At 39.3% G+C, this 27,101-nt stretch overlaps 1 protein-coding gene across 3 annotated transcripts in view; it reads left to right on the top strand.

Moving 5' to 3' along the window:
* SLK (STE20 like kinase) overlaps positions 1-25,892 on the top strand; it is a 41,250-nt gene extending 15,358 nt beyond the window's left edge. Inside the window, exons 2-19 of one of the 3 annotated variants that reach the window (XM_065746039.1) lie at positions 2,646-2,810; positions 5,067-5,115; positions 5,866-6,015; positions 7,811-7,883; positions 8,095-8,289; positions 8,792-8,873; positions 9,840-9,968; positions 11,841-13,256; positions 14,601-14,731; positions 14,936-15,059; positions 15,265-15,444; positions 17,061-17,153; positions 20,583-20,712; positions 20,888-21,012; positions 21,847-22,035; positions 22,410-22,535; positions 24,095-24,208; positions 24,760-25,892. In XM_065746039.1, the coding sequence (XP_065602111.1) occupies positions 2,646-2,810; positions 5,067-5,115; positions 5,866-6,015; positions 7,811-7,883; positions 8,095-8,289; positions 8,792-8,873; positions 9,840-9,968; positions 11,841-13,256; positions 14,601-14,731; positions 14,936-15,059; positions 15,265-15,444; positions 17,061-17,153; positions 20,583-20,712; positions 20,888-21,012; positions 21,847-22,035; positions 22,410-22,535; positions 24,095-24,208; positions 24,760-24,906 (3,618 nt within the window). In that variant the 3' untranslated portion in view covers positions 24,907-25,892. Of the gene's footprint in view, positions 1-2,645; positions 2,811-5,066; positions 5,116-5,865; positions 6,016-7,810; positions 7,884-8,094; positions 8,290-8,791; positions 8,874-9,839; positions 9,969-11,837; positions 13,257-14,600; positions 14,732-14,935; positions 15,060-15,264; positions 15,445-17,060; positions 17,154-20,582; positions 20,713-20,887; positions 21,013-21,846; positions 22,036-22,409; positions 22,536-24,094; positions 24,209-24,759 lie in introns of all 3 variants that reach the window. The other 2 variants (XM_065746038.1, XM_065746040.1) reach the window with 2 other exon arrangements.
* The last annotated feature ends 1,209 nt before the right edge of the window (positions 25,893-27,101 follow it).

Genomic DNA, 27,101 nt, shown 5'->3' with positions numbered 1-27,101 from the left:
CACAAAGCTTCTGGATCTGGAACTTGTTTGGATATTTGACGCTGTACAAAAATCTGGGATGAAGGAGGAGGGGTCTCCCATCTCATGTGCTCACGGATCCTAGTTCACATAAAATAGTTACTCCTTTCTCTGGTACTGCTGCATTTCCAGCTGTTGGCAACGTTTTTGTACGGTAGATGTCACCCCATTTTAGAGCGAGGGATGTCGGTTCAGAGAGGAAGCAATCTGCAAGTTCTGATCTACGAGGTAGTATTTATTCTGTGCATCCCCACTACCCATCTTTCTCAAAACAGAGTTAGGAGAAGAAAGAGATTTTTGTGTTCTTTGCCAGCGAGTCCGTCCCGTGCATTGTAATGGTGTGACATACAGTTCGATATTCCCCTGTGCGTGCTGTCTCTCCGTAAGTTAACATTTGCTGCAGTAGCATTTAATCCAAGTAGAGGTTTGGCTGGAAAGATTGCAATATTTGTGTATTGCTGTATGTAGAAGTTAATATCATCCGTGTCACATTGCATTGGTCAGGTTTTGAAGGACTGTTATTCCAGTTCAGCTTTCAACTGTATCTACGTATAATTACACTTAGAAAATTTTCTCTCCAAAGACAGACGGTCTCTCTCTCCTTTTCTTCCCTGTTTCCACGTGAGGCAGGATCAAACCACAATTGTAAAAGACAGCGGTTCAGATGTCCTAGTGTAGGACTGAAGCCTAAATCCACTGTTATGAAAGTGGAATCAAAGGAACTTACTTTGAGTGTGCGCAACCTCTGAGAAGCATTAATGATTGTTGGACTGAATATGCACAAATGCAAAGCAAGCATGTGTAAATCGAGACTGCAGCTACACTAACAGTTTTGCTCTCACTCTGACCTTTGGGGAATGTTATGTGACAGAAGAAAAGCTTCAGCCAGAGCCTGGAAGAAACGAGCATGCCCCCGCACGGCTCTGAGTGCTCTTTGTTCCTCTTAGTGGGAAATGCAATGCCACACAAGTCCGTTAGAATACAGCCTGCCTCTTATTTGCCTAATGAACTAGAGGAAAATCTTCCATCAAGAGAACACCTCTCTGTTTATAAGAGATGTTTGAATGGTTAATTCTGCTCAGTTGTGCACTATTTCTTACAGCCACTCACGTGAATTGCTGCTTGGTGCACAGCAGTGCATGCATTCTATGGTGGAAACTGATGACACCTTACTCAAAATGAACCTTTCAAATCACAAAACATATTAAGATGTTATTTTCAGGTATAACTTGACGTACACTTGAAATGTTTTGTCTGCTCTCAGAAATCCAATGGAAGTATACTAATTATAAAACATATTTCTTTTGAACAAGAAAAAAAGGGTCTGGATGTGGACATACAAATGACTCTTGCTACTACTGGAAGTCAGAGTGAAAAGCATACGTTGGTTTTGTTTACAGTTAAGATGCTCATAAAGATGATCCTACAACATCTATCAGCACTTCTGTCTTTTAATGAGATGTTTTAGTAGAGCTACCACAAGGAGGAAATAAGGATTTCATTCAAAGCAGATTTTTGATGACTTGAAGCAAAAGGATCTGGGGAAAATCGAAGTACTGCATCAATCTGACCAAAGCAAAAAAGGCAGGACAGCCCAGACATGCAGGCAGTGCCCTAGAGAGGGAGTGCGTACCCGTAATGTGCCAGTGCTTCTTCCTTTCCAGCAGAGGTGCAATTGAATCTGAAAGCAGCAGCATCTCTTAGTGTTAACTGATGTAGAAGTGGAAATGTCATTCAATTTAAGAAAATAAGGTTATGGTACAGCTCGTGTGCAGATTTGTGTGAAAATGAACATTATAGTGCTCTCATGTTTTTGTGAGGTATCCTAATAAATTTTTACAGAATTTGTGAAGTATCTTCCTAATAAATTCTTACAAAATTTTACAGAATGCTCTCATAAACATCTGCTTTAGATCTGCTGCTGTTTAGATGAGAGAGCTCATGGCTGTAGGAACGTGCCTATCTTCTTTAAAGCTCTCTGACTTCCAAGTTACAGCATTCCTTCAAAGAACTTGTGAGAGGATTATTAAGTGTGTATAACCGTGTGCTTGTATCATACGCATGTATACGTGGTGCTTACTGTGAAGCAATGACTGCGAGGTGTCCGGACAAACTGATGATGGCTCAGCATCTGTTTAACACAGGAGCTTGAACACAGCCCCTGGCTCGAGAAGAGCATGACCTCCTATTTTCTGGCAGGGACCAGTTTTTGTGTGGCTTTACAGACAGCCGTGCTGCCACAATGTGGGGAGTGTCAGAAAGGGAGGGTGGAGCTGCCTGGTACTCCTTGCCAAGTCTTGGTAAATGGCTTTTTGAGGATTTGCACAGAACATCATCCAAGGCATACAAAACAGCAATGGCCCTACGTACTGACTGCTTCCTGGCTTCAGGAATGGAGCTGGAACAGAGTATCTCCACATCCCTGTCTTTCACTGAGTCCTGACCTTGAGGAAAATTGCCGAGCATTTGTTTTTCTGCTGGAATTTATCTAGTCTTTATAGTAAAGGTATTCTCTTTTGTGGAAAAAGCAAACTAAAGGCAGAAACGCAGTACAGAGTTATTTTTTGCTGGTGACAACTGCCTGCTGAAACCCATATCTAAACATTTGTTGTGACTTTTTTTAACAGGCTCAGAACAAAGAAACCAAAGTACTGGCTGCTGCAAAGGTGATCGATACTAAATCAGAAGAAGAACTTGAAGATTACATGGTAGAGATCGACATCTTGGCATCCTGTGATCATCCAAATATTGTTAAGCTACTAGATGCTTTCTACTATGAAAACAATCTGTGGGTAGGTATTTTTCTTCTATAATGCTTGCATTTGTTTTAAAAAAATACTGACATTTTTTCCTGATTTTCTTCAAATATTACTTATCAGTCATGCTTCTTCTGGTTGTCTCTATTGGGATAAATATACAATTTCAAAACTGATTTATAAATTGTGAGTATGACTCTTAGGAAACTCACTGTAATAATGAGTTACTCTGAGTCATCAAGTCAGTAATTTGAATCTAGAATTTGGAAATGAGTTCATTTTGGTGTGTGGGGAGAGTTCTTGGTGCCCATTTGTTACAGCAGGACTCAAATGTTAATTACATTTGCACAGTTTAGAATGAGATTCGGAATTTGCAGCTGTGAAATAAATAATAGGCTGAAAAAGGTCAGCTTGGGAAGTATTTTAGATACATACAAGTGGTTCTGTTGGTGCTTCCAGCAAGGGGAGTTCACCAGGACTTGAACAGTTATTACTTTACTGGTGTTTGTAGGTAGCAGTGCAGTGGGTGTACGTGTGATTTCAGTTTTCGGCTGTGTCCTGTGTGCTGACTCACTTGTGCTATGAAAACAGATTTTTTCTTCTGGATGGCCCAATGCCACATTTTAAGTACTTTGGGGATTAAGAATACATGGCTCTTCAGAACGAGCTTGTACCCTAAAACAAATCTAAGACTCCTCGGAAATTTTCTTTTAATTATGTTTTTTCTTTGAAGCATAGAAACAATTGAATTGTAGTACCGTGTTTCCTTGTGATTCTGATTAACTCTGTGAAGAGCTTGTGTAACCCAAATGTGGAGTAAAATGATACTGGGTAATACATTGGAATAATGGAATGGAATAACTGGAGTTGTGACAAAATTTCCATGCATAAAGGTGAACACGAAAGCAACAATGCATAGAAGCAGAATGGGAAACTGAGTTCATAGGCTTCGTGGGCAGATTAAAGTTAGAAGGGAGATGAGCAGTTTTAAAATGGAGCAGTACGTCTGTAATCACAGTGAAGTCAGAGAGCCATGAAGGTGGGAGACAGAGAGAAGGTCTCTGAGTGGTTTGCTCACCACTTTGATGTGGTACGTAAACGGAACTTAATGGAGGAAGAAAAAGAAAATGAAAGAGATTGGAACACAAAGAGTATGGTTTTGCTTTCCAGCTTTAGAAACACCATTTCTTTCCCAGAGGGGCCTTTGTCAGATGGTCAGATTTTACAGAGATGAATTCTTCACATAGAATTTCCTACACTTCAGTTACTTGGCAGTATGTGTTCAGAAGCATTAAGTGAGAGAATGGTATAAGAATTTACGAATACATGTTAGTTTTGTATTAATTAAAACCATAATTTGAATTAAGATGTCACATGAGTGGTAAGAGTGTGTAAGACATTTGAAGTTTCTTACTCTCTGAGCAGTGATGCTCGGATTTTAAATGTGCTCTAAAGCAAAAGGTTTCCCAGAGGATTGTTAGAATTCTAACCTAAGTACTCTTTGGCTGTCAGAATGAAAACTGCAGTTTAATGTTCAGAGTTGAAATTAAAGAAGGAAAACTCCCAATGAAGAACAGGGTGGCACTCTTGGATGACCTCTTCTCACGTCCTTGCTCTCCTCATTCTCTCTGTCTGCCCTTTTTCTCTTTGTGTTCTTTCTGTCCTACGTGTCAGGGGAATTTGTGCCCCAAGCAGTGACAGTGCCGTTGGTTTTTGTTGGTTTCTGTTTCACACGTAAACTTTGAACTGAGGATTGAGTTCCTGTAGTATCGTTGGATTCTGTGATGAAAGCACTGATGTGCTATGGAGAATGATGAAAATGGAAGGAAATTGAAACTACTCATTTTCCATCATCTTAAAAGATTATTTGTTCCTATTTTCATCTCACCTGATGCAAATTAACATAGGGGTAACATCTCCTGGAAAATAATACAGCTCTTCTTCTTGGACCATTGAATCGGAGGTTATGGTACAGAAGTACCGCACAGTAACCGAGAAATGAGTTCAGAGATGATGTAAATTCAAGCTGACCTTAATTCTTATTACTGTGGAATTTTATCTTTGGATTAAAACTCTTATCTGAGGGTCTTCAAGCATTTTTCAAATAATTTACTTTAGCATCACAGCCCTACTGTTACCTTGTTAACAGTATCAATGTTTCGTAGATGTTAGTGCAAAAATGGTCAAGGCCAAATAGTCTGAAGCTCTCATCTCCCAGTCATGCTCAGTCAGTGGTTCAGCTCAGCAGAACTATTTAATTTGTAATTGATGTATTCTTTTGTTTGTATACAGATCCTGATCGAATTTTGTGCAGGTGGAGCAGTAGATGCAGTAATGTTGGGTAAATAAGTTGTTTCAAATATTTAATTTCATAACATCTTTAAAATGATAATATTGAAATATTTTAAGCACAGATTGTTCACAGATTGTTTTGGAATATAAATGTATAAGTAATGGGTGTGGTATGCATGTTGAATGTTGGGGTCTTTAGAGAAGTATTTGTAACTGTATCTGTGGATACGGTGAAATCTGTGGTTAGACAAATTCTCTCTCATTTTTCAAGTGTTTATTTACTTCTCAAAACCCGTGTTAATGTCTTGATCCTTTTAAGTGAATGTGATGAGCTGTTTTCATAAGCTTATGGAGCACTCCTTTTGTTTTAACGTCCTCTATACTGATCCTTTTTCGGGATCATTCTTCCCCTTCTCCATTCATCCTCCAATTTATACTGTGGTAACTTTTTATTTTGCATCAATCTTAATTAAATTTTCTGTGCTTACTCCTCCAATTAGTGCATGCCAGTACCAGTATGTAAGGGATCTGTGTTTAATGACATTCATGTACAGTTCATATGAGGAGGATTTGATGGAAAGAAATGAAATTTTTGTTTCACTGAAATAATTGGAAGTTTTGCTGTTAACCCAAATGGAGAAAACATTCCACAACGTGATGTTCAGAATCTGTCAGATTGATTTTATATATATATGTGTGTACATATATATATATATTTTAACATGTTTAGTGGTTGCTATGAACAGATAACATAAAAATGCAAAAATGGTGTGTTTATTTCTGCCTCTTTCTCTTCCAGAGCTTGAAAGGCCATTAACGGAACCGCAGATCAAAGTGGTGTGCAGGCAGACACTGGAAGCACTGAACTACTTGCATGAAAATAAGATCATCCACAGAGATCTGAAAGCTGGCAATATACTTTTCACATTGGATGGAGACATTAAACTAGGTAAGCATGTTACATGTAAACCTCTCCGGGAATGTAGCATGCTTAATTATACATTACTTTAATTTACCTTATTGTGGTAACTTCCTTTTTAAAGTTTTTAATTTTGAAAATGATCGTTCTTTGCCATGACTGAGAAGGAGTACCTGGTACTGTTTTCTCTTATTTCCATTTATACCAGGAGAATTAATGTAACTATCTCTGTTTTTCCATTCTTTTTTTTTTTTTAATTTTTCATTGCACTGAAATTAGGACAGGAAGCTTGCATTATTTTTTTCTAGACTATTCTATTATTGCCTGCTTAAATTTCTGTAAAATAAGAGAAATGATCCAGATTTTTCCTCTGATGTGGTGGGGAATCCATGAGGATTCCTTCATGAAAACCTCCTGACTACTGGAAAAGATAGGAGTTGTCTGAACCCGTTAGGTTCAGGGCTTCATACAGGCAAGTGTGTATAAGCTATTAAGATGACAGCTAATTAAGAACCTGCCTAGTTAGATTATTGGTTCATGTATCTGCTTTTGCATGCATTTCCCTGCACAAGGTTATTCTTTGCACCTATTGTATTGTATGATTTCCTTGCATAGGGTTGTTCTTTGTAGCTCTAATAGCTAACATGTGCCTTTCTCCTCACCCACAAGTGTTGTTCATCTTTTGCTTTTTCATGGAAGCCTGAAGATTTTAGTAATGGACTCATTCTCACAGGGCATGTTTATAAATGTAACAGAATCACTCTCTTAGTTTCTAAGTATTACTGCACAAGAAAAAATAAAAATGATAGTAAGTCTCATGGTGAGGGAGAAGTGAATTTGTTTCTGTTCATATTCGTCATTAGCTGGCTCTTCCTCATATGGACTGTAACTATTTTAAGCTTTTGTCAAACTTGGGTGTAACACAGCTCTGTGCAGGTTGTCCAATACTGCTTTACACTTCAGACCAGCAGCCCTTGAAAGAGCGTTTCAGCCCTCTTAAGTTCTCTGTACTTTTAGTTTCAGATACACATAGAAGTGGATAATTCCTTGCTTTATAAATACTTGAATGGGAAGTGATTTTTTTGTGTTGCACGTGTGCTTTATTATTTTACTGCCTGTAGTCCCCTCAGTATTTCAGGTTTTGCATTTGACTGAATAGTTCTCTTAATCTTTTTTTTCCCCTATCAGAGCAAAATTAGGCTTCTCAAGTGTTGAGCCCATCAAGCCCATTTGTCCCGATTAAGGACAGCAGCATATGGCTATTTGGTTCCTTTTCTGTAATCTCAGTATTTTCATGAAGGAAAGTCACATCTATAATAGGCCCATCATTTATATTTAAATCTTTTTTTTTTTCAGTAGAACATACAGGGCTTTGAAGGCAAGTGATATGGAGAAAAAATGAAATAAAACCTTACTTTTGAAGAATTTAAATAACAAAATCAAAAATTGAATTAATAAGAGAGTTAATAAGCCATATCTGAGCAGTACAGCCTTCCTGCACTAAAGTCATTTTCTAATGACCTTAACCTGATTATTCCTACTGCAAATTCACGCATCTTTCTTGCCACACATAGCTCAACATTGGCATTACTTCTTTGAGTAATGGAGAGTTAAGATTTACCCAGTGTCCTTTCCTATTAGTACTATAAAACCTGAATGCCTGAGTAGGCAGCTATCAAAATGCAGATATTTTTATTTCACTTCAAATTTTCAGTGCAGCAGAGTGCCTGCTTTGGAACATAAAGCTCTTAAAAGCAGCTGTACAATAAAAAATATAATGCATTTTCCACCTTCCAGTTAACAGTATTTTCTCATTCATTTTAAGCGGATTTTGGAGTATCTGCTAAAAACACGAGAACAATACAAAGAAGAGATTCCTTTATTGGTACTCCATATTGGTAAGTGCACTGCTCTGCTGAATTTTTACTTAGAACCAATATCCCGATGTTACCTTTGTTAATATGATAATGCTGTAAGCTTGAGGAGTGTAAATGTATTAAGAGGAGAATGCGCTTCTTAAGATGCTGCAATAATTTCAGATTGTTTGGAACCTTTTCCATAAGATTAGAGTGCATTTTATAATGTGGTACTTCATTCTTCTGTTTGCAGGATGGCTCCAGAAGTAGTCATGTGTGAGACATCTAAAGACAGGCCTTATGATTACAAGGCTGACATTTGGTCTCTTGGCATTACTTTAATTGAAATGGCTCAGATAGAGCCACCTCACCACGAACTGAATCCAATGCGAGTGCTCCTGAAAATAGCAAAATCTGATCCACCTACACTAGCACAGCCTTCCAAATGGTTTGTATTTCACTGATAACTTTCCCACCGTTTGTAGAATTTGACTGTAAGGCAATGTGTGACTTGACTTCTGATCACAGACACAGCATCACTGAACTTTTTGGCTCTGGCTTTATGCACGAGGCCGGGTTCCTTTTTCAGGACTGTCTCAAAATTGGGTAACAAGAGAGTTATGTATTTTTATACTAAGAAGACATAAAAAAGCTGTTACTTATTTGATCACTGTGATATCCTTGTGAGATTCAGTTAATGGTATAGCAGATGGGTTGCACTGTAAATTCAGAGCCAGAAGTAAACTCTTCTATAAATAGAAGATCACATTAAAGATGAACACGCGTCACGTGGGTCTTTCCATCCATATACTATCTTTGTTTGTCTAAATCAATAGAAGGGCCTTAAGTTGCAGTGTAGATGCATATGAAAGCAAAAAGAAATGTTTCACTATGCACTGATCTTGTGTCAAGACTAAAGACAAGACACTGCTGGTTTGCTTTGCGTGTAGGTCATCGGATTTTAAAGACTTTCTGAAGAAATGTTTGGAAAAGAATGTAGATTCAAGGTGGAGTGCAACTCAACTTCTACAGGTATGAGGAATTAACTCTTCAGAGCTACTGTTTGAAGACAAACATTTTATATTCTTTTAAGAGCAGAGTAACTGTTTAAATACAGTCCGTGTCTGTACACTGTTTTTGATATTGCTGGAAGGTCTTTTCTCAGTAAGACGTGATGCAGTAATAGGAAGTGCAGGCCAGATTCTTTGTTTACATATTTTGATGGGTTGTAATTAATGATTTTGCATAAGTATTTAAATTCTACTGCGATGGGTGGAGCTGATGCTTACGTAAGTAGTCAGTTGCTGACAGGTGTTCTACAAGCTTTAGTGCTCAGCTGCCTCCTATAATGCTGTCACTGCACAACAGCTAAACAGGAGTAGATGTGACTAGGTACATTTGATTCTGTTTAACGTCAGCACACATTTACTTTATCCGGAATACATCTGACACATTGAATAGGTTTAAGCAGAAGGGCCAATCAGAGAAAGAAGATTAAGATGGTAGGAGCAGGAGAAGAGCAGGTATCTGCTTTCCCTTAAAGAAAAATGCGGAATTCTGTGTTCTTGTTAGGAAAAAACATGAAAAAGAAAAAAGACATTTTTTTCTAGAAGGAATATTTCCAGATAAAATTTACCAGGAAACAGTTTTACTGTGGAACTGGAAAGAAATGAAAACCATTTCCAGGAAAAATAATCTTTTAAAAAATCTGTCTACTTTTATTCTTTGGACTATGAAGAAGGTTAGTATAAATGAATAACTGGTGTTTCTAGCATATCTGTTAGACTATTTACACAGTATATTTGATTACAAATGTTCTGAATTTAAATCTTCAGCAGAAAGAAATACAAGTTATGTTTATTGCTAAAATTATGAGTCTTAAGGTTTGAGGGAAACAGACTCATGTTTCTCTGAAGTTGATATTTCTTTTAAGATGTTTTCAAATTGTACACAGTGAGGTTAGAGCTTAATGATGTGCTTTTCTCTTATTTTCACAAGCATCCATTTGTTACCGTTACTTCCAATAAACCAATAAGAGAATTGATTGCAGAAGCTAAGGCAGAAGTTACAGAAGAAGTGGAAGATGGTAAAGATGAGGATGAAGAAGAGGAAACAGACAATTCTCTGGTCAGTTTAAAATTCAGTTGTTTAAATATGCAGATAGTTTCAATCACTGATTTTCTATGAATTAATCAATTTTCTGATGTTCTACCCAACTTTCACTTCAGGTCATCGAAGCATAAACATAAGATAACCTTATTACAAAATAGTGCTTTCAAAATCAGCATGCTCATTACAAACTAATAATGAAGTCTATTATCTTCTTTTATTTTCACACTTATATGCAGTGTAGAATCTTTATGCATGAAAGGTTTTACATCTTAATGACAAGATGAATAAGAAAACATATTTGTACATTTCTTATGATGCCTAAATCGAGAAGGGAAGTATGAGTGTTGCACAATAAGCTAAGTTTGTGATTTTACACTGTGACCGTCAAAAGTAAAGAAAATAAATTTTACCTTGAGCAGATTGCTTTTATGAGTGTATTTTTAAAGATGCTTAAGAGTCCTACAGCAGATGCAGTTTGTCGGAGGGCAGAGCCCTGAAGTTGCTGTGTGGTGTGGGTTGCAGTGTTCGTGTAGTTGGCTCTCTGGTGTAACAGACTGAGGTACTGTCAGCACAGACAGTGACTGGTACTGCTGGTAGCTGCCATTACCAGCACAAGAAGTACACCTCCATTCCCTCCTCATTCCTCACCAAACTGCTTATGTTTGCTGCCCTCCGTACCGCTTTCCACCCCAAGCAAATCTCCAGAAGTGTGCATTCTCACCAGCTTATTCTCAGTCCCTCAACCCACCCCTAAGCTAAGCTACTGATCTCCAGGTGAGCTGGGGCTGAGCCAGTTAAGTTGCACAGCCTTAAGCAATTGTGCCTTGGTGCTGTGAGCTATTTGAGTGTTTCCTGTCCCAGCCTAGGGAACTGTGACGTACATGCATTGACCATTCTGCACTTGTTTTAAAAACTGCTTGGAGAACACTAAGCTTCTAGAATGGATGGGTCTATTACATGCACTTTTAGATTAAAAGGCTGATTTCTGCCTGCTTAGGAAAGCCTGCAGGTGTAGGATGTGTGTGATCATAGCCAGGTTTGTTACAATAGCTATCCTGGTATATTCCCACTGGCAAATCAAAAGCCTGATCTGCAAATTACAGGGTTGTAGCAGTAAGTACAGCCAGGGATACCGTAATCACTTTGAACAGTGGAAGAGCAATTATGGTTAAAATGATTCTTTGTTGGTATATTCTTTTTTACATCTGTATGTAATCTGATAATCATTCAGATTTCAGCAACAACCATTTCAACAGTTATGTAACTGTTTCTATTCCAGTTCGGTATTACCACTTCCTCAGCTGTGCTGAAAGTTTTCACCATTTTAATGGAGCTTCACAGTGATTAAAAAAACAAACCAAACAAGTGTTTCTATCAAAGAACAGAAGGAGAGATGATACATTTGATGAAGCAGAAGGGGTTCCTAGTATTGAATTTTATCAGTTCTGCACCAATTAGAACTGTGTCACTCCTTCCTACCGAACTGACACAGAGACATGTTTTTTCAAATCTGGATGTAGATGGGACTACCAGGGAGAAGAAATTAGTAACGTAAGGAGCGATGGGGATTGCATAAAGACTCCTGAGGACTCTGTGAAGCATCTGGCAGAGGACTGACCCTGATCTCTTTTTTTCAATCACAGTGTATTTTATTAAATTCTGAGGCATGGGAGAGCGTTCTGGGGAACTGTTCTGCTCAGAGTCCAGCTACAGTTCAGGCATTTGTCTTCTGGTGATGCCTAAATGAAGTGCTCTCAAACTATGGCATTCACACAACGTTTCCTATAAACACAATGTATTCATCTCTTTAGATATTCTTCAATAGAACTGTGCTTTAAGTAAATTTGAAAATGGTTAAATATTTTTCTTTCTTTAATTTTTCAGCAGTTACCTGCAGACAAGCGTGCATCTTCTGACCTTAGTATTGCCAGCTCTGAAGAGGATAAGCTTTCACAGAATGCCTCTGTTTTGGAATCTCTTTCTGAGAAAACAGAAAGTAATGCAGTTGAGGAGAAAAGTAACGCTATATTTCCAGATGATAAAAGCATTGAAGAAGACTCTGAGGACATTAAAATTAGGAAAAGAGCTGAAAGCATACCTGATGCTGCTGTTGGTGATAACAAAGTGCAGAATGGTTCTGTGCCAACTGGTGAAGTTGAGCAAGGCAAAGTATTGCCGACTGAAAAGAGTACAGGAAGTCTGGAAGAAACAGCTGAAGATACAGAACCTCAGAAAGGAAGGGGAGAACTTAATGTAATAACAAAATCAGAAATAAAGTATGAAAACAACCTGAAAACAGAGAAAGAAAATGACATAGGAAATGAACAAGGAGAGGAAAATCAACTGAAAATAGTACCTAGAGCTGACAACAGTGTAGAAAGTGGAGAAGCTGTTTCTGAGGAAACAGGTGAAAATGAAGAGGAGAAAAGAATTGATCTCTCAGAGAGCAAGGATGAAAAGGTCACTGCAGAAAATACCGTAGAGCAAAAGGAGGATGAAGACAAAGCTCAGAAAGAGGCAATAATAGATGTCACTACTGAATCTGTACCGAGTGCTGAGGATAAAGTGTCAGATGAAGAAAAGCAACTCATAAAGCATGGAATTGAAAACATTAAGGAGATAGGTGGTACTGCTGAAACACAGATCAGCGATGGGGATAAAATACCTGAGACGTCGGATAAGCCAGTGGAAAGTCAGGCTAAGCAGGTCCTTGAGATAATCAGCTCTGAAGAAACTCCATCAGAAAGCCAAGATAACGTGATCAAAGTAGAGAAGAAGCTGGCAGAAAGTGAAAATGAGAATATCTGTGAAATAAGTAGTGTGGAGGAAATGGAGAGCAAAGACTCTGGAGATGATGTGGGCCAGAAGGCAGTAGAGGACAAGCCCGAGGATATTTCTGATAAAATGGTGGATGAGCTGACTGAGGTGGACCAGAATCCAGAAGAGCACCGAGCTGAGAATATCCAGGAAAACAACATACAAACGGACAAAGAGCAACCACAAGTTTCTTCTGACAAAGTAATGAAGAATAAGCTTCAAGACACTACCAGCGAGCAAGCTGATTCCTCTGAACTCACTCCGGTCCCCAGTATTAGCATTAGCACTGAAGAAAATAATGAAAAGGTCAAAATGGATAATCAAGACAATACTGAAACATTACAGCAGCTCGAATCTGAGAACCTGAAGGAAAACGATGCGGATTCAGGCACGGGTTCCACAGCCGATAACAGCAGCATTGATTTGAACTTGTCCATTTCTAGTTTCCTTAGTAAGAACAAAGAGACAGGATCAATATCTTTACAGGTAAGTATAAGGAATGACATTTTTAATATAAAATCCCATGTGAATCCGATATGAATGCAATACTAAAACCATCACCAAGTTTGATACCTGTAACTGAGAAAACTGAGTGAAAAACGTCCATGGCTGTGTGGAATATACAGATGTGTGTGAGTGGGGATGTTCTGCACTGTGCATTCAGTACGTGTCTGGGTGTTGTGCAGCCAAGCCAGTAGCTACAAAACTGCTCATTATTTTCTTAATTTGTTTCATGATGACATTTAAAAAAAGTGAACTACATATAACAAAGTTAACTGTTAAGCACGACGATTTGCACGCTGTTGTAGTTCAGAGCTCAGATTCAAGAAAATGTTTCAGTGTCTTATTCTGTGCAGAATCCCTGCTTTACCAGCACAGATCTCTTTCAGTGTCTGAATTTCATGCTGAATTCCTGTCACTTCCATCTTCTATTTCTGTTCAGATGTAAAAGATCTAAGGCAGACCGTCTCTGGAGTTTGTGTATGCCAAACACTACTCCTTTGTACTGTACGCAGCAGTTATGCTGGGATGAATGAGCTTATTTGGATAGAGCACATTCCAGAATATGAACTTTACTTTTATCTTCATACTGATATGATTGTTGCTACACTAAGATAGTAACCGTGTAACCATGAGTTTGAGGAAAAACAAGAACAAACAGAGGACAACCTGAAATAGCTGTGCTATCATGACTTCGGTGTATTTGCGGTAGCTCTAACACAATGGAGACAAAGTTTCAGTGGTCTCTTTTGTTCCTTAATGAAACAACAGCAGCTCTCAGAAGTGGGAATTACTCCAGTTATGTCAGCAAGGTCATATCATGTGAGTACCAGCTGCTGTCATGAAAGAATTAAAAACAAAACCAACCAACCAAAAGAACTGCGCCTCGATAGTAGAATTTCTTTGCAAAGCACAGGTGAGCAGATGAGTTAAACGTCGCTGGGTTTCAGTATTGATTTTCACAATTAAATACCTTCATTGCTGACTGGGGAAAATTACAGGCAAAAGCAGGCAGTAACTGTGACCCTTCAGCTCTTGAAAATCAAACTGAGTCTGTTTTGTTCAGGGCTGATCTGTTGGTTTTTCCCTCTGAATGACAGTTTGGATGGCCAATAGTTACTTCTCCTTGGAGTAAAGAGTGTTCCATTTTATGAGGATTTTTCAGGTCCTCGCTTGGTAAATCAGGTAGTTGATAGGCAAGATGTCCTGACTGCTATGCAGTATACCTCCATACAAACACTGAAGTAATTTAATATTAAGAGAATTGAAAATAAAAAAAAAAAAAACTTCTGGCTTAAATACAGAACAATTTACCTATGCTTTATTCAGGAAACCAGGAGACAGAAGAAAACTTTAAAGAAAACTCGGAAGTTTGTTGTTGATGGAGTAGAAGTGAGTGTAACAACATCAAAAATAGTTACCGAAAATGACTCAAAAAGTGAAGAAATGAGATTTCTGCGGTAAGTAAATGTTTGCAAGAAATTACAGTGTCTTGAATGGAGCAGCTGGTTTTTGTCACGTCCGGGGACTGAGCTGGTTTTTTGTCAATAGAAAGGAACGCAGACTGTTCCTTAATGAGCTGACTGAAAACCAGCTTTACTGGATCTAGGTTGTAGGTGCTTTTTGTTTTCCCATCAATATGAACTGTTCCTTTTCATTTTTAGGCGTCAGGAGCTGAGAGAGCTGAGGCTTCTTCAGAAGGAGGAGCAGAGGGCCCAACAGCAGCTCAGTAACAAGCTGCTGCAGCAGCGGGAGCAGATGTACAGGCGTTTTGAACAGGAAATGACAGTGAGTTCTGAGTTTTGCTGCCCTTAAAATGTGTCATCCCGATGGAGTCGGCAGAACGCTAGTGGCAGCAGTACAGCATTTCCTTCTTCTACGGCTGTGGTTCGGTCTCCATTCTTGCTAATAACGGCAGTATTTTTGCATTATGGGGTGCTTACCTGGTATGCTAGGACCTGCCTGCAGCTGTGCTTTCTTATTTCCTTCTCAGAGTAAGAAGCGTCAGTATGACCAAGAAATAGAAAATCTGGAGAAGCAGCAGAAGCAGACAATAGAGCGCCTGGAGCAGGAGCACACCAATCGACTGCGGGATGAAGCGAAGCGCATCAAAGCCGAGCAGGAGAAAGAGCTGTCCAAGTTCCAGAACATGTTGAAGAACAAGAAAAAGGAGGTAAGAGACAAAGACGGTTGCACAGAAAATAAAGAGTGTGGCCGCAATAGATGGTTGAGGTTAGGTCTCCGAAAACAGCGTGCACTGCTTAGAACTGAAGTGTCCGTTACGTTGATCTTGTTCTTTAACTCCAGAAGGAGAGCTAGGAGGAGAAAATCTGATGGCCTAAAATCTTTCCCAGGTAATTTCATGTGCATTCTAGAGCTAAGGCAAAGCAAGTCACGATTGACCCTGATGCCTTATGCTGTCTATTTATTTGCATTAGAATTAAGAGAAGTGGTGTTCCTGTGTTTATTTAGCATTGTAGAAGTTGTTTTATTTCATTCTTTGTATATAAATGCCTCTAGTGTTTGCTTAGTTGGACTTTCAGAGTTCTTTTAAAAAAAGCACTGTAGTGTTGAAGTTGTTGCATAGAATGATCCTGTACTACAAAAGTGTAGAGAAAAAAATGTGTTCAGTGTGAACTGTGTGCTCATAAATAACCATTTTTTTTTCTTTCTGCGGAACCTCTTGCATTTTTGAGTCTCTTTCTGTTTACTGGTGATTGGGTCCTACATGGGAAAGCGGGAAGAACATTACATATTGCTCTGAGCTAAAAGCAGTTCTTTCATGGAAACAGGAATAGCATGTGGTGATTTGGACTCTGTTTTCTGGTGATGCTTCCAGTATTAAACAAACAGACGTTTGTTTGCGGCTGTAGGGCTTTGTATTTAGAGCTTAAGAGGGCGAACTGGAGTTTGAAGGAAAATGCAGCTGGTGCTCTAAGCCACCCGTGCTATACTGAGATGTGTGCAGTGTTAATTTTTGGAATTCTTTAAGATAAGTTTAAAACAACAGCAGCAGCAAAAACAAAAACAAAAGAACCCCACAACATAACAACCATCAGCAAAGTAACAGATTCATTTGCAGCTGTTTAGCCAGGTTATATTTAGAAGACTACTTCTATTCCTGTCTAATTTGCCTCAGCTGAAACAAACGTTCCATTCCAGCATATGTGTAATGAAAACTTTCTCAAAAACATTTAGGCACTGGTGGTTTTTGCTTTTAAATTCTTCTGAATTGAACACAACCCTTGAATATTTTGTTTCTGTGATCATTTTTAAGACTTGCCCTGCATAGATGTCATTTATGGCTGTGACACTTAACAAGAGCATCTTATAAATTCATATTCCAGATAGTATCAGAAATGGCTCTTTTTAGTGGGATTTATTTAATCTTCCAGCAATTTTTCACAGCTTTACCTCCAAGTAAACGTACTCCGTAGTCCCTTTTGCAGTAGTGTTTCAAGAAAATGCCACTTCTGCAAGTGGTGGTTTTCTCAACTACTGCCTGTTGTGGCTGCTGCATGAACAAGCAAGCAAGAGACTGCCATTTCTGACAGCACCAGACAGCATTTGCATGCAAAAAGAAGCTGGTATATACCTCCTTTCTGCACTAGCATGCCTAAAACTTGCGTTGCTCCATCTCTTTTCACTAAACTAACATCCCTGCCACTGAAGTAATGCATGCTTTCCATTACCTCTGGTGCTTCACCTGCATGTCCTCTGTTCACAATAATGCTTGCTGCGGAGAAAGTGTTCTTTTCGCCACCTTCTGCATGCTTATATACACTGTAGGTTTTTTGTGAAGTGGAGAAAGCACCAAAAGAGCTGAGAAAAGAGCTCCTGAAACGCAAGAAAGAGGAGCTTGCACAAAGCCAGCATGCTCAGGTAACAACAGCAGCTTCAAGCTACTAAAATACAAAAGGCAGTGGTATTCACACAGCTCCATAATTTCACTTGTAGTTGTTGTTGAGTGAATATGAAACTTAACTCGGACTAACCCTGTGTATGCTCTTTCTTCACATACTCTCCTATCACTTCCCATACAGTACAATGTGTAGAAATGCAGGAGCAGTGACTTCTAGGTTTGTGCTGTTAAGTGTAACATTGTGCATGGTGTGCCAAAAAACTGTATTTTTCTATGACAAGTTCCACTGCAGTGCTTTTATGAGTTGTGAGAACCCCCACAGGTCCACCAAGTTATAAAAGTTTGAGTCAGAGGTTATTCTCAGAGTAATATCATCACAGAGGTGGAAAATACATAGAATCTGTAAGCATGAGGCATTGTTCCTAGCAGCAGAACAGACTGTCACAGGATCACAGAATGATAGGGGTGGAGGGGATCATCGGGGTCACCATTTCCATCCCCCGCTGCGAGCTGGGTGCTCCCACCAGATCAGGGCCCATAGCCCCATCAACCCAGCCTTGGGCAGCTGCAGGGATGCAGTACCCACTGCTCTCTGGGCAGCAGTGCCAGGGCCTCACCATCTCCTCTTTTAGTTCGTCCTATCGCTACATGTCCTTGTAAAAAGTCCCTTCCTCTAAAAGATTAGATCAAATGAATTTACATAATGCCTAAACATAGGTGAGTGGAAACTAGAAGACATCACACCTTCATGCCTTCAGACTTGCTGCCTTTTTTTAGCTGGCTGGGGAGGGGCTTGCTAATATTTCAGAAGAATGTTTTTGTGATGGGCATAGCCTGTACAAGAAATATGCCTACAACAGAGCAGGTTTGGATTGAGTAACTTAGATTAAATGTTCATGTGAATAACTTGGCAGAAAATAACAGCAACTTTGATTACATGTTGTATTCAGGAAGAGGTTTCCTGGCACAGAATTTGATTGAGTTGCAGTGCTCTTCATGCTGAGGATTTGTGTCTCTGATGTTGTTAAGGAAACAATTCAGGAACTAAATGTTTGCAGTGTTTGTGATGACTTCGTTTCCTTTGCTGGTTTCATTTTGTTGAAGTAAGAGTTGTAAAGGTGGAAGGTCCTTACTTGGAACGGTACAGTGCTAGACAAAGTGCAGATGTTCCATTTTAATATCCAGAAATTGTCCCAGTGTCTGCTTTTGTTCCATTAGGTTGATGTTTTAAATGTATATTATTGCCATACAGCAGAGTTTCATTTCTTCTTTTTTTTTAAGACCAGCGTTGTATTTCACTGTGTTCTGACATAGGAAGTACATTGTGTCCCACAGGGCGTTGCTCAGGTTATGATTCAGTCTTTTCAGTTGTCTTCATGTACGCTTTTCAACGCGCAAATGCAGGATGTAAGTCCTAAAGTACAAACCAACAAGGTTTTTTTTTCCCCCTAACGTTCCAGATGTTTTCTCTTCTCTTTCTGCTCATATGTGCTGATCAATTTCAGTGCTGCCTCCAAACAAGTTGGCACCAATGTGTACAACTACACTACTAACAGTAAAAAGAACAGCACTGCAAACTCCGGGCAGAACGCTGAAGTTTCTCACAGATGTGACACAGTAATGCTCTCAGGTGTCTGTTATTTGTTCAGCACATGTGAGAAACACTGTGTGACTTGAATGCTCTGTGTGCAGTGAAATGATGGATTGTAGAGATGAAGATACTTACTGGGCAAAACCAAGTGGTGGTTTTAAAGAGGCAGACTGCCTTTTGCACCACCCAGCAAGTTCCTGAGTGAGGCCTATGATCTTTGCTGCATGTGATGCTTTGGTAGATGTTGGAAGTAGAAAGGCCTGACTGCTTTCTGAGATTGCCAGGTTTATCTCAGTGCTAACAATTAGCAAGGGTTTTTTTTTGTGTGATTTTCTTTTTTTATGTGTTTAAGTTGATAGAGAAGCAATGATATTTAACTGAATGATGATAAATCCCCAGCATAATCTTTTGTGACTACACAAGAGCAGCTGTCCCCTTCTACTTCCAAAATTAAATAAAAAATACTAGGAGATCAAACAGCATTAATTATGTACCTGATTGCTCAAAATAAACTTTTGTTTTTCTCCTTTTCCGACTAGAAAGGGAAACACGACAGTATTGTTCCTTCACCTCATATACTTGGTTAGGAATGCCTGATGTTGTTCCCAGATCTGGCCTCCCAGTCTGTTTTGTACCCTCAGCTCTGCTCCTTTCTGAACGTGCATCAGTTTATTGCACCTCTGGCATTCTGTTATCTGTGTAAGCTTAACTCTGCTGCCCACTGGGAGACGTGAAAGACTTGTTTACTTTTTCAGTAACATTGCATGAAAATGAAAAGCAAGATTCTCCTGGTCCTAATATGAATTATTTGTAGTTAACATCTAGTTGTGCACATTGCTGGTGGCTCTTAGCAAGGTTCTGTAAAACATAAAATAAATCAATAGCTCAGGAGGCCCTTCCAGCAATCACCTGCAGTATTTTCCAGCCTCACGCAGCTTTAACTTTGCAAATGCTTCAGCTGCCCACTTGGGCTCGGAAGGACGCTGCCATCGTGCTATTTTGTAACCTTTATGTCCTGGTGGAAACATCTGTGTTAACTTCTTGAAGTGTGTGTGCGTGCATGCCTGTGTGCTGGTAGGTGTGGTTTGAGGTTGGGTTTTCTTGATAGTTGCAAAGAAGAAATACAATGGTATTTTCTTGGGTGTGGAGGGGGCATCTTATTACTCTCTGTTCTTCATGACATGATGCAGCACCTGAGGTAGCCTGGATACTGGGAAGGTGCGGATGATGCACAGGCTGCGTCACACAGATGGCAAATCATTTGTGAGGAGCCAGGGCAGCTCTGAGTGCTGAGCTGAGTGCTGCAGAGTGCAATTCCCACAAAAGCCATTGGGTGTCTTCTTTGCAGTCTCACAGGATCCCAAACCTCAGTCAGTGTCTTTGCATACATGAAATGATAAACCACTTGAGACTGAGACGTGATTCTGAAACTAACATAAATAACTCTGCTTTACCGAAAATCCAAAGCAAAAAAATAACGATCATAAATGCTTCTGTTTTCTCACATCCATGAATCCATAACCATCGATAGAATTGAGATCAGCTGTATGTTGAGCATGCTTGTCTTTGCTAGCTTTAAACTGCAGCTTTTTTAGAGAAGAGATAAAATGAATTGTAGATTACTGTTTAGTTTGTTGTCCTTGGTCTTATTTCTGAAAGTATTATTCAAATATTAAATATTCCCTTTCCTACACTGTATGTAGAAAATTAAACAAGTAATTCTGTAGCTGAGGCATGTTAGCTCAAATCTCCATAGCTGAACTTGTTTCCGTGTATAGCTCGTACAGAGAGAAGTGGGAATTTCATTGAAATGCCATGTGGCTGTAAGTACAATATTTAATGCATTGGCTTTCAACAGGAGCAGGAGTTTGTACAGAAGCAACAACAAGAACTGGATGCATCTCTGAAGAAAATTATTCAGCAGCAAAAGACAGAACTAGCCACTATTGAACGGGACTGCCTCAACAGCAAACAGCAGCTCATGAGAGGTGAGTCCTTAAAGATGGTTCTTCGTGCTGCATTTCACTAAAACGCTAAGATGGAACAGTAATAAAAACAGCTGCTTATAAATAGCATTACTCTTAAAGTGTGACTGTGGGCCACTTCTGCAGGAGGGTTAGAAAGGATTGTGCTGTACTTTCTGAACCTGCATTGTCTCTTCAGCTCGCGAAGCTGCGATCTGGGAGCTGGAGGAGCGACATCTGCAAGAGAAACACCAGCTCCTCAAACAGCAACTCAAGGATCAGTACTTCATGCAGAGGCACCAGCTGCTTAAGAGGCATGAGAAGGTCAGGGTTGACTTTGACACTTTCTTTTGTGTACTGTAATCTCCTTTATTTTTTATCAGTCTCTGTGGTAGCTGTTTGTTTAGGCAATACCAGTGCGGGTATTTCCATGCTGCACATATTCTGTATGTTCTGTTGAAATGAAAATAAACCTCGATCTTGCTTCACTGTCAGTGTAGCATAAGGGATAGTATTTTTACCTTTTGATTCCTTAAAAAGAAACCAAAAGAAAAAACACCCTTTTGGTATTCAAAATAACAAATAGCACTTATGCATAAAAATTAGCAGAGTTTTGGCCTGTGGTTAAATAAATCTACTCATTAGTAAATCATCTTGGAGTTTAATGGTCACAATGAGAACCCAGATGAGCTTTGGGGCAAGTTCTGAAATCTGTCTATAGCTAAATCCTGTACAAGCCCAGAAGGCAACACGTTCTCTATGAGGCATTTCACCTTTTTTTTTTTTAATAGAATATACTAAATAAAAGAATACAATTCTTGGAAATCTAAACCCAGTACAGAGGAAAACAATAGGATTTCCTTGGTCTTTGGATCAGAATCAGCCTTCTGTGCACACTGACCTATACATTTGGGCATTTGTTTTTCTTAATCCCACACTGGCTGCTGCTTTCACTGCAGTAGTGGACGTTCAGTTCTACTAAAGCTTCTCATCTTGAATAGCACAGACATCTTAAATATATAATTCAGGAGTTAAGCAGCCATGTGTACAGTATATCGGATTTCTTAGAACTTTAAAGAATTTTGTCTGGGTTGGGCATGAGCAAATGCTCTGACATAAGAGGTATTCTGCAACATTTCCATGTGGTTCATGTTTTAGGAAACAGAACAAATGCAGAGATATAACCAACGCCTTATTGAAGAGTTAAAGAACAAGCAAACTCAGGAAAGAGCCAGACTGCCTAAAATCCAGCGAAGTGAAGCAAAGACTCGAATGGCTATGTTTAAGAAAAGTTTAAGAATTAATTCATTAGCCTCTCCAGATCAAGATCGTGAAAAAATTAAGCAGGTAATTAATAAAAATGATCTCAATGGGGTAAATGCTTGATGTGACATAAACATAAAAGTGAACGTGGGACAGAACACACTCTGCAAGTTTGCAGGTGGTGCAAAGCTAGGCTGATGTACGGATGAGTCTGCTGCCGTTCAGAAGGACCAGCCAAGCTGGTCAAGGGGGCAGAGATGATCCTCATGAAGTTCAACAAAATCAAATTCCAAGTCCTGCACCTCAGGGTCACTAGAAGTATTTAAATATTTTTGAATCGTTCAGTGCAGCCATCCTGTATGCCATTCTATATGTACTTGTTCTTTCACATATTGTTGTTCTCTTCAGGCAAATTGTTGTCTCTTGGGGTGCAATCTGAATTGTCTTTTTAATTGTAGTTTGCAATCCAAGAGGAAAAGAGACAGAAAAATGAGAGACTGGCGCAGCATCAGAAACATGAAAACCAAATGCGGGACCTTCAGTTGCAGTGTGAAGCAAACATCAGAGAACTGCATCAGCTACAGGTTAAACATAGATGACAGTAGTTGGACATCCAGTGGGAAGGTTCTGTTTTGCCTGTGCCTGTTACTAACCTGAAACATATTTTCTGCATTTTCCTGATTCTTGTGAATTCTTTCAGTGTTGCTTTCCAAGGCCTGCAGCATACTACTTAACCAGTCAGAAGCTTGCATTACTGAGAAATCATTTTATGCCCAAGAAGAGCATGAGCCATAAGCAAATGATCGCTCTCAGAGTATTTACCAAGTTCCTAGTGCTGTTCTGCATAGGCAACTTGTCCTTTTAACCTGCTTTTGCTCCAATGTCAGCAAACACAACGAAGTAGGCAGCACCAGGCACTGCCCACAAGACTCTCAAAGTAACACATGGAATTAGATGGTCTTTACAGAGTTCAGGCTGCCATTTATGCTGCAGCTTGTGGAAGGTATTTAGAAGGAACGCACTCCTTACAGCAAGGAATTCATGTTGTCAGTTTTGGTATGCCTTTTGTAGAAGCAGATGCTGTATCCTAAAGGCTAAGGCCTCATTTGCCATTCGATCTGCTTTTTCTTTGCTTTCAGGACACAAGGCAGTTTTAAAGCATTAATTCATCACCTGCTGATAAAACCTTTGCGTGGAGAAATCTTTCAGTGGCCAAGGAAGCTGGATGTACTGATCGCTTTTCTTGCCTCCTGTGAATGCAGGCCTTGGCTGTGCTACTTAAAATGCCTCAGTAAAACCCTAAATACTGTGGGAACCTGTGTGAGACTCAGCTCAAGTAAAATTGAGCAGATTAGGGCTACTCTGAGCCTCCCCAAGAGAAGCTGGCTCTTAGCTGTGCTCAGGAGTAGCCATGTGCTTTTTATTCCTGTTGTTTTTTCTTTTTTTTTTCCCATTCTCTGCATCAGACCCAGTTGGGCCCGCAGCTTTACAAACAAGAAGGGTTTTAGGGGCTGCAAGTGCCAGTTGCTCTTAATAGAAAGATTTGATGCAGCCAAACACTATATTCTTGCCATGCTTCAAAATTTCCTCTGAAAGTTAAGCAACTGCATGTGCAAAGAGGATGTGAAGCTGGTGTGTGCTTTGGTCATCGTTCTCATTATAGGGCGATTCGGAGGCTGTGCAGTGTGAGCACATCTCTCTCTAGACCCCATTTGTTAGGCTCAGCTTCTTAGCACTGACAGTTGAAATACTCAGCTCCTGTGCTGCAAACCCTGCTTCCTTTCAAATGTAATCAATTTTAATAAACTATAAAAACTCTTTAGAAAGCAACGCAGAAATGCCACATGACCTCAGTTAGCACGAGTAGGCCATAAACACAGTTTTGACTAATGCTGCCAGCTGCTCCCTTAACAGCAGTCAGCAGTGTGGATTTACAAGTATTTCTTATCTCAATTGGTTCTGAAGGAAAGATCAGCTTTTGATAATGCACCCTCGTAACATACTTTTATCTTGTAATTATGTACGTCAGTGTTTACACAGAATAAGCTAATTAAAAAGAATTAGGACAACATATGTCACTGTACAACACTGAGTTGTCTAATCTGAATTAGTTTTACAAGGATTATCTTTGTCTTGTTTTAAGAATGAAAAATGCCATCTACTGGTTGAACACGAGACTCAGAAGCTAAAAGAGCTAGATGAAGAGCACAGCCAAGAACTGAAGGAATGGAGAGAGAAATTGAGACCAAGAAAAAAGGTAAATCGGAGCAGTTACGAGTCACGAAATAAGGAAGTGTTAAATCTTGCAAATGCAGAGCTAGCAAAAAATAACACAGAGGAAAACCAAGCTACTGTACTAAACTGCCACAGCTCACTGTGTAATCAAAGAAGTTAAAGTAGGTGCAATAAAAAAGGTGTGCATGTTATCAGGCCCTTACTGTGTTCCTCTTGCAGGGGGTGAGGACATATTAGTGTATAAAACAGCTCAAGTAAATCTGATTTAGGCACGCATTTCAGCAGCCATTAGGATATTGCAGCAGTTGAGGGCTCAGTAACAAATGGAGTGGTTGTGGTAGCTGATGTTTTTATTTCACAATGGAAAGCAGTAGGCTTTCTCACAGCTTAAAGAATCACCTGCAGGCAGATGATGCTTGTTACATTGCTGGGACCTGGGGGTTTTGGAGTCTGATAACTGTAGGTGACTTCTTACGATGGTGCTGCGGTTATGTCACATCAGGCTGGCAGTGGTGTAAGAGGCTTTTTTTGTATTTTGCTTTTATTCCTGTGACAATCTGATTTTGGTCTTAGACGCTGGAAGAAGAATTTGCCAGAAAACTGCAGGAACAGGAAGTTTTCTTTAAAATGACTGGAGAATCTGAATGCCTTAACCCTTCGACGCAAAGCCGGATTTCCAAATTCTACCCAATCCCCAGCCTTCACTCGACTGGGTCATAACTCTGGGAACTGCTGCAGGGTTTTCATATTTGGAATTCTTCATTTCTTTGTCCTCATCATCTAACGTCATCTAATCGCAGCGTGCATTAAGGACCTGGCACTTCTTGTTTTCAGTGGAGACAATCGGTGTCACGATCACTTGGTTTTTTTACTTCTTTGAATGGAAGAAAGGAGAAAAGGAGTTGCTGCATAACAGTAATGTGACGTCCTTCCGATGTTTCAAGGATATGTGTTTTTTTCATCTTGGTCTCAGAAAGTAAGTTATCTATAGTTTTGACTTCACGTAAGTCTAGAACATGAATTGTAATATTTCTCATCACAAAAAAAATGTTTATGTGAATTTTTAAACGGTGTAATATTAGTTCTGCTACTGTGTTTTTAAGTGTCTCATTTCTACAGGAAGAGAATTCCACAACTGAAACTGCCCTGAGGGGTTTAAAATGATACAGTCCTGAGCAGTGTTCTCAGAGCAAGGACTGGAGCTCATTACTCAGAGCCAGTAACCAAAAAAATGAACCCTTGTGCTTACACGATTGGTAACAGTAAAAGCCTTTGCAGCTTCTTGTAAAGAGAAACTTCTGGCATAAATTACACTGAACTGATCTCCGTTATGTATTTTGTCCATGAGTTCCACAATGAAATGGGGTGCTAGTTTAATTGAGACAGTGCCTGAAACACTTAGGTATGCTAATCCTGGCAACAGGGTGGTGTTTTGTCATTTAAAAGCAAAAGAAAAACTCCTTTGCATTGCTGTTACTGTACAAAACAGAAGATTTCTTGCTGCTACTGCCATTTTTGTTGTAAATCCTCACCCTAAAATATTTTGCACTAAAATATGTAAAGGTGAAAGAAATGCTAACTTTAAAATACACGGTTTATTAATTTCTTTAGCTATTACAGGTGGTTAGTTCTACAAATTGAAAACCTCTAGAATGTATTTTTTTAGAAAGCAATATGCAAAACGCACATGGTCTCTCTAACTGTACCTAGAAAAATGGTTCTCACCAAAGCCTGTTTGTTTAAACTGCATCAGAGCGTGGAGGTGGGAGGTTGTATTTACAGGCAACCATGGCGGAGTCTGATTTGATTAGAAAGTGTTAAGAGTTGATTTGTTGTTGTTGTTTTAGTTACATTATTTTATAGAAAGATTTAAGTTAAATATATAGACAAAATTCTTAATGAAGCCGTTTTTGTTTTTTTGTTTCGCTTTTGTGTTGCCACGTACTAACATAGATGGTTTTTATTTTTCGAGTTTATAGATGTACAATAAGTTATTTACCTGACTGATCTGCAGTGGAAAAAATCTGAAACGTTTCTTATATAGCTGGTAGGGAAATAAAAGTGTATTAGGTCACTTTTACTGCACTCCTTTTGGTGGCAGTCATATCCAGACAGTACTGTAAACTGTACTTTGGTATGCCGTGTTAAATTTGTAAAATAGTACTTCCTTTGTTATTGGAGGCCTAACTTTCTATTCTCTTTGGGCATCAACTGTAACATTTGTTTTGCTAGCTCGCATTAAATGTGAAGCTGGTGAACGCGATACGGTGTTCATTTCATGGGAACAGTATTGATGCATGTGAATGAACTCTTAAGTTAACATAGGATTTGAATCAGATGCTGAAACCTTCGGATGCTGAAGCTATACCTTCTCAGTGAAGACACTTAACATTTACAGCACAGTATCAACAGTTGGAAAATGCATGTTTTAATTTAAATTTTGTAACTTTTGATAGCGTAATTACTTTACTAGCTAGTCCTAATTTCTGTTGTTTTATTATATGAAAGTGTATCGTGTACTGTTGTAAATTCACATACCACATCTCTGGAATGTTACCTGCTGCAAAACACAAAGTTCTTTAAGTTGTTTCTTCAGTCGGGAGGAATACGTCTCTGGCCTTTACTTTGTTGTAAGCTCCACCATCGTAAACTGACTGTTACTAAAACGAGCAGGTAACTTTCATCTCTGTACTTACAAACTTGTTTGCAGTTCTGTATGCAGTAGGCTCACTGACTTATCTGGGGAGCAGACGTGGCAAGATGTCCCCTTCTGGGTTCTGCCTGCCTTCGTGCACGTTAAGCCCTCAGAGGAGCGCCAGCCTTCCGCTGCCGGCGGTTGCAGCGATAACCTGTTAATGGTACCGGCGTAGCGGTTACCTCTGTCGAAATCTTGAATTCAAAGACCCTTTTCACAC

This window comes from Cyrtonyx montezumae, unplaced genomic scaffold (genome assembly GCF_038088225.1).
Source record: "Cyrtonyx montezumae isolate F1298 unplaced genomic scaffold, pur_monq_1.0 scaffold_4, whole genome shotgun sequence".
NCBI lineage: Eukaryota > Metazoa > Chordata > Aves > Galliformes > Odontophoridae > Cyrtonyx > Cyrtonyx montezumae.
Note: the sequence above shows the minus strand (reverse complement) of the source record. Positions and strands in the feature narration are given on the sequence as shown.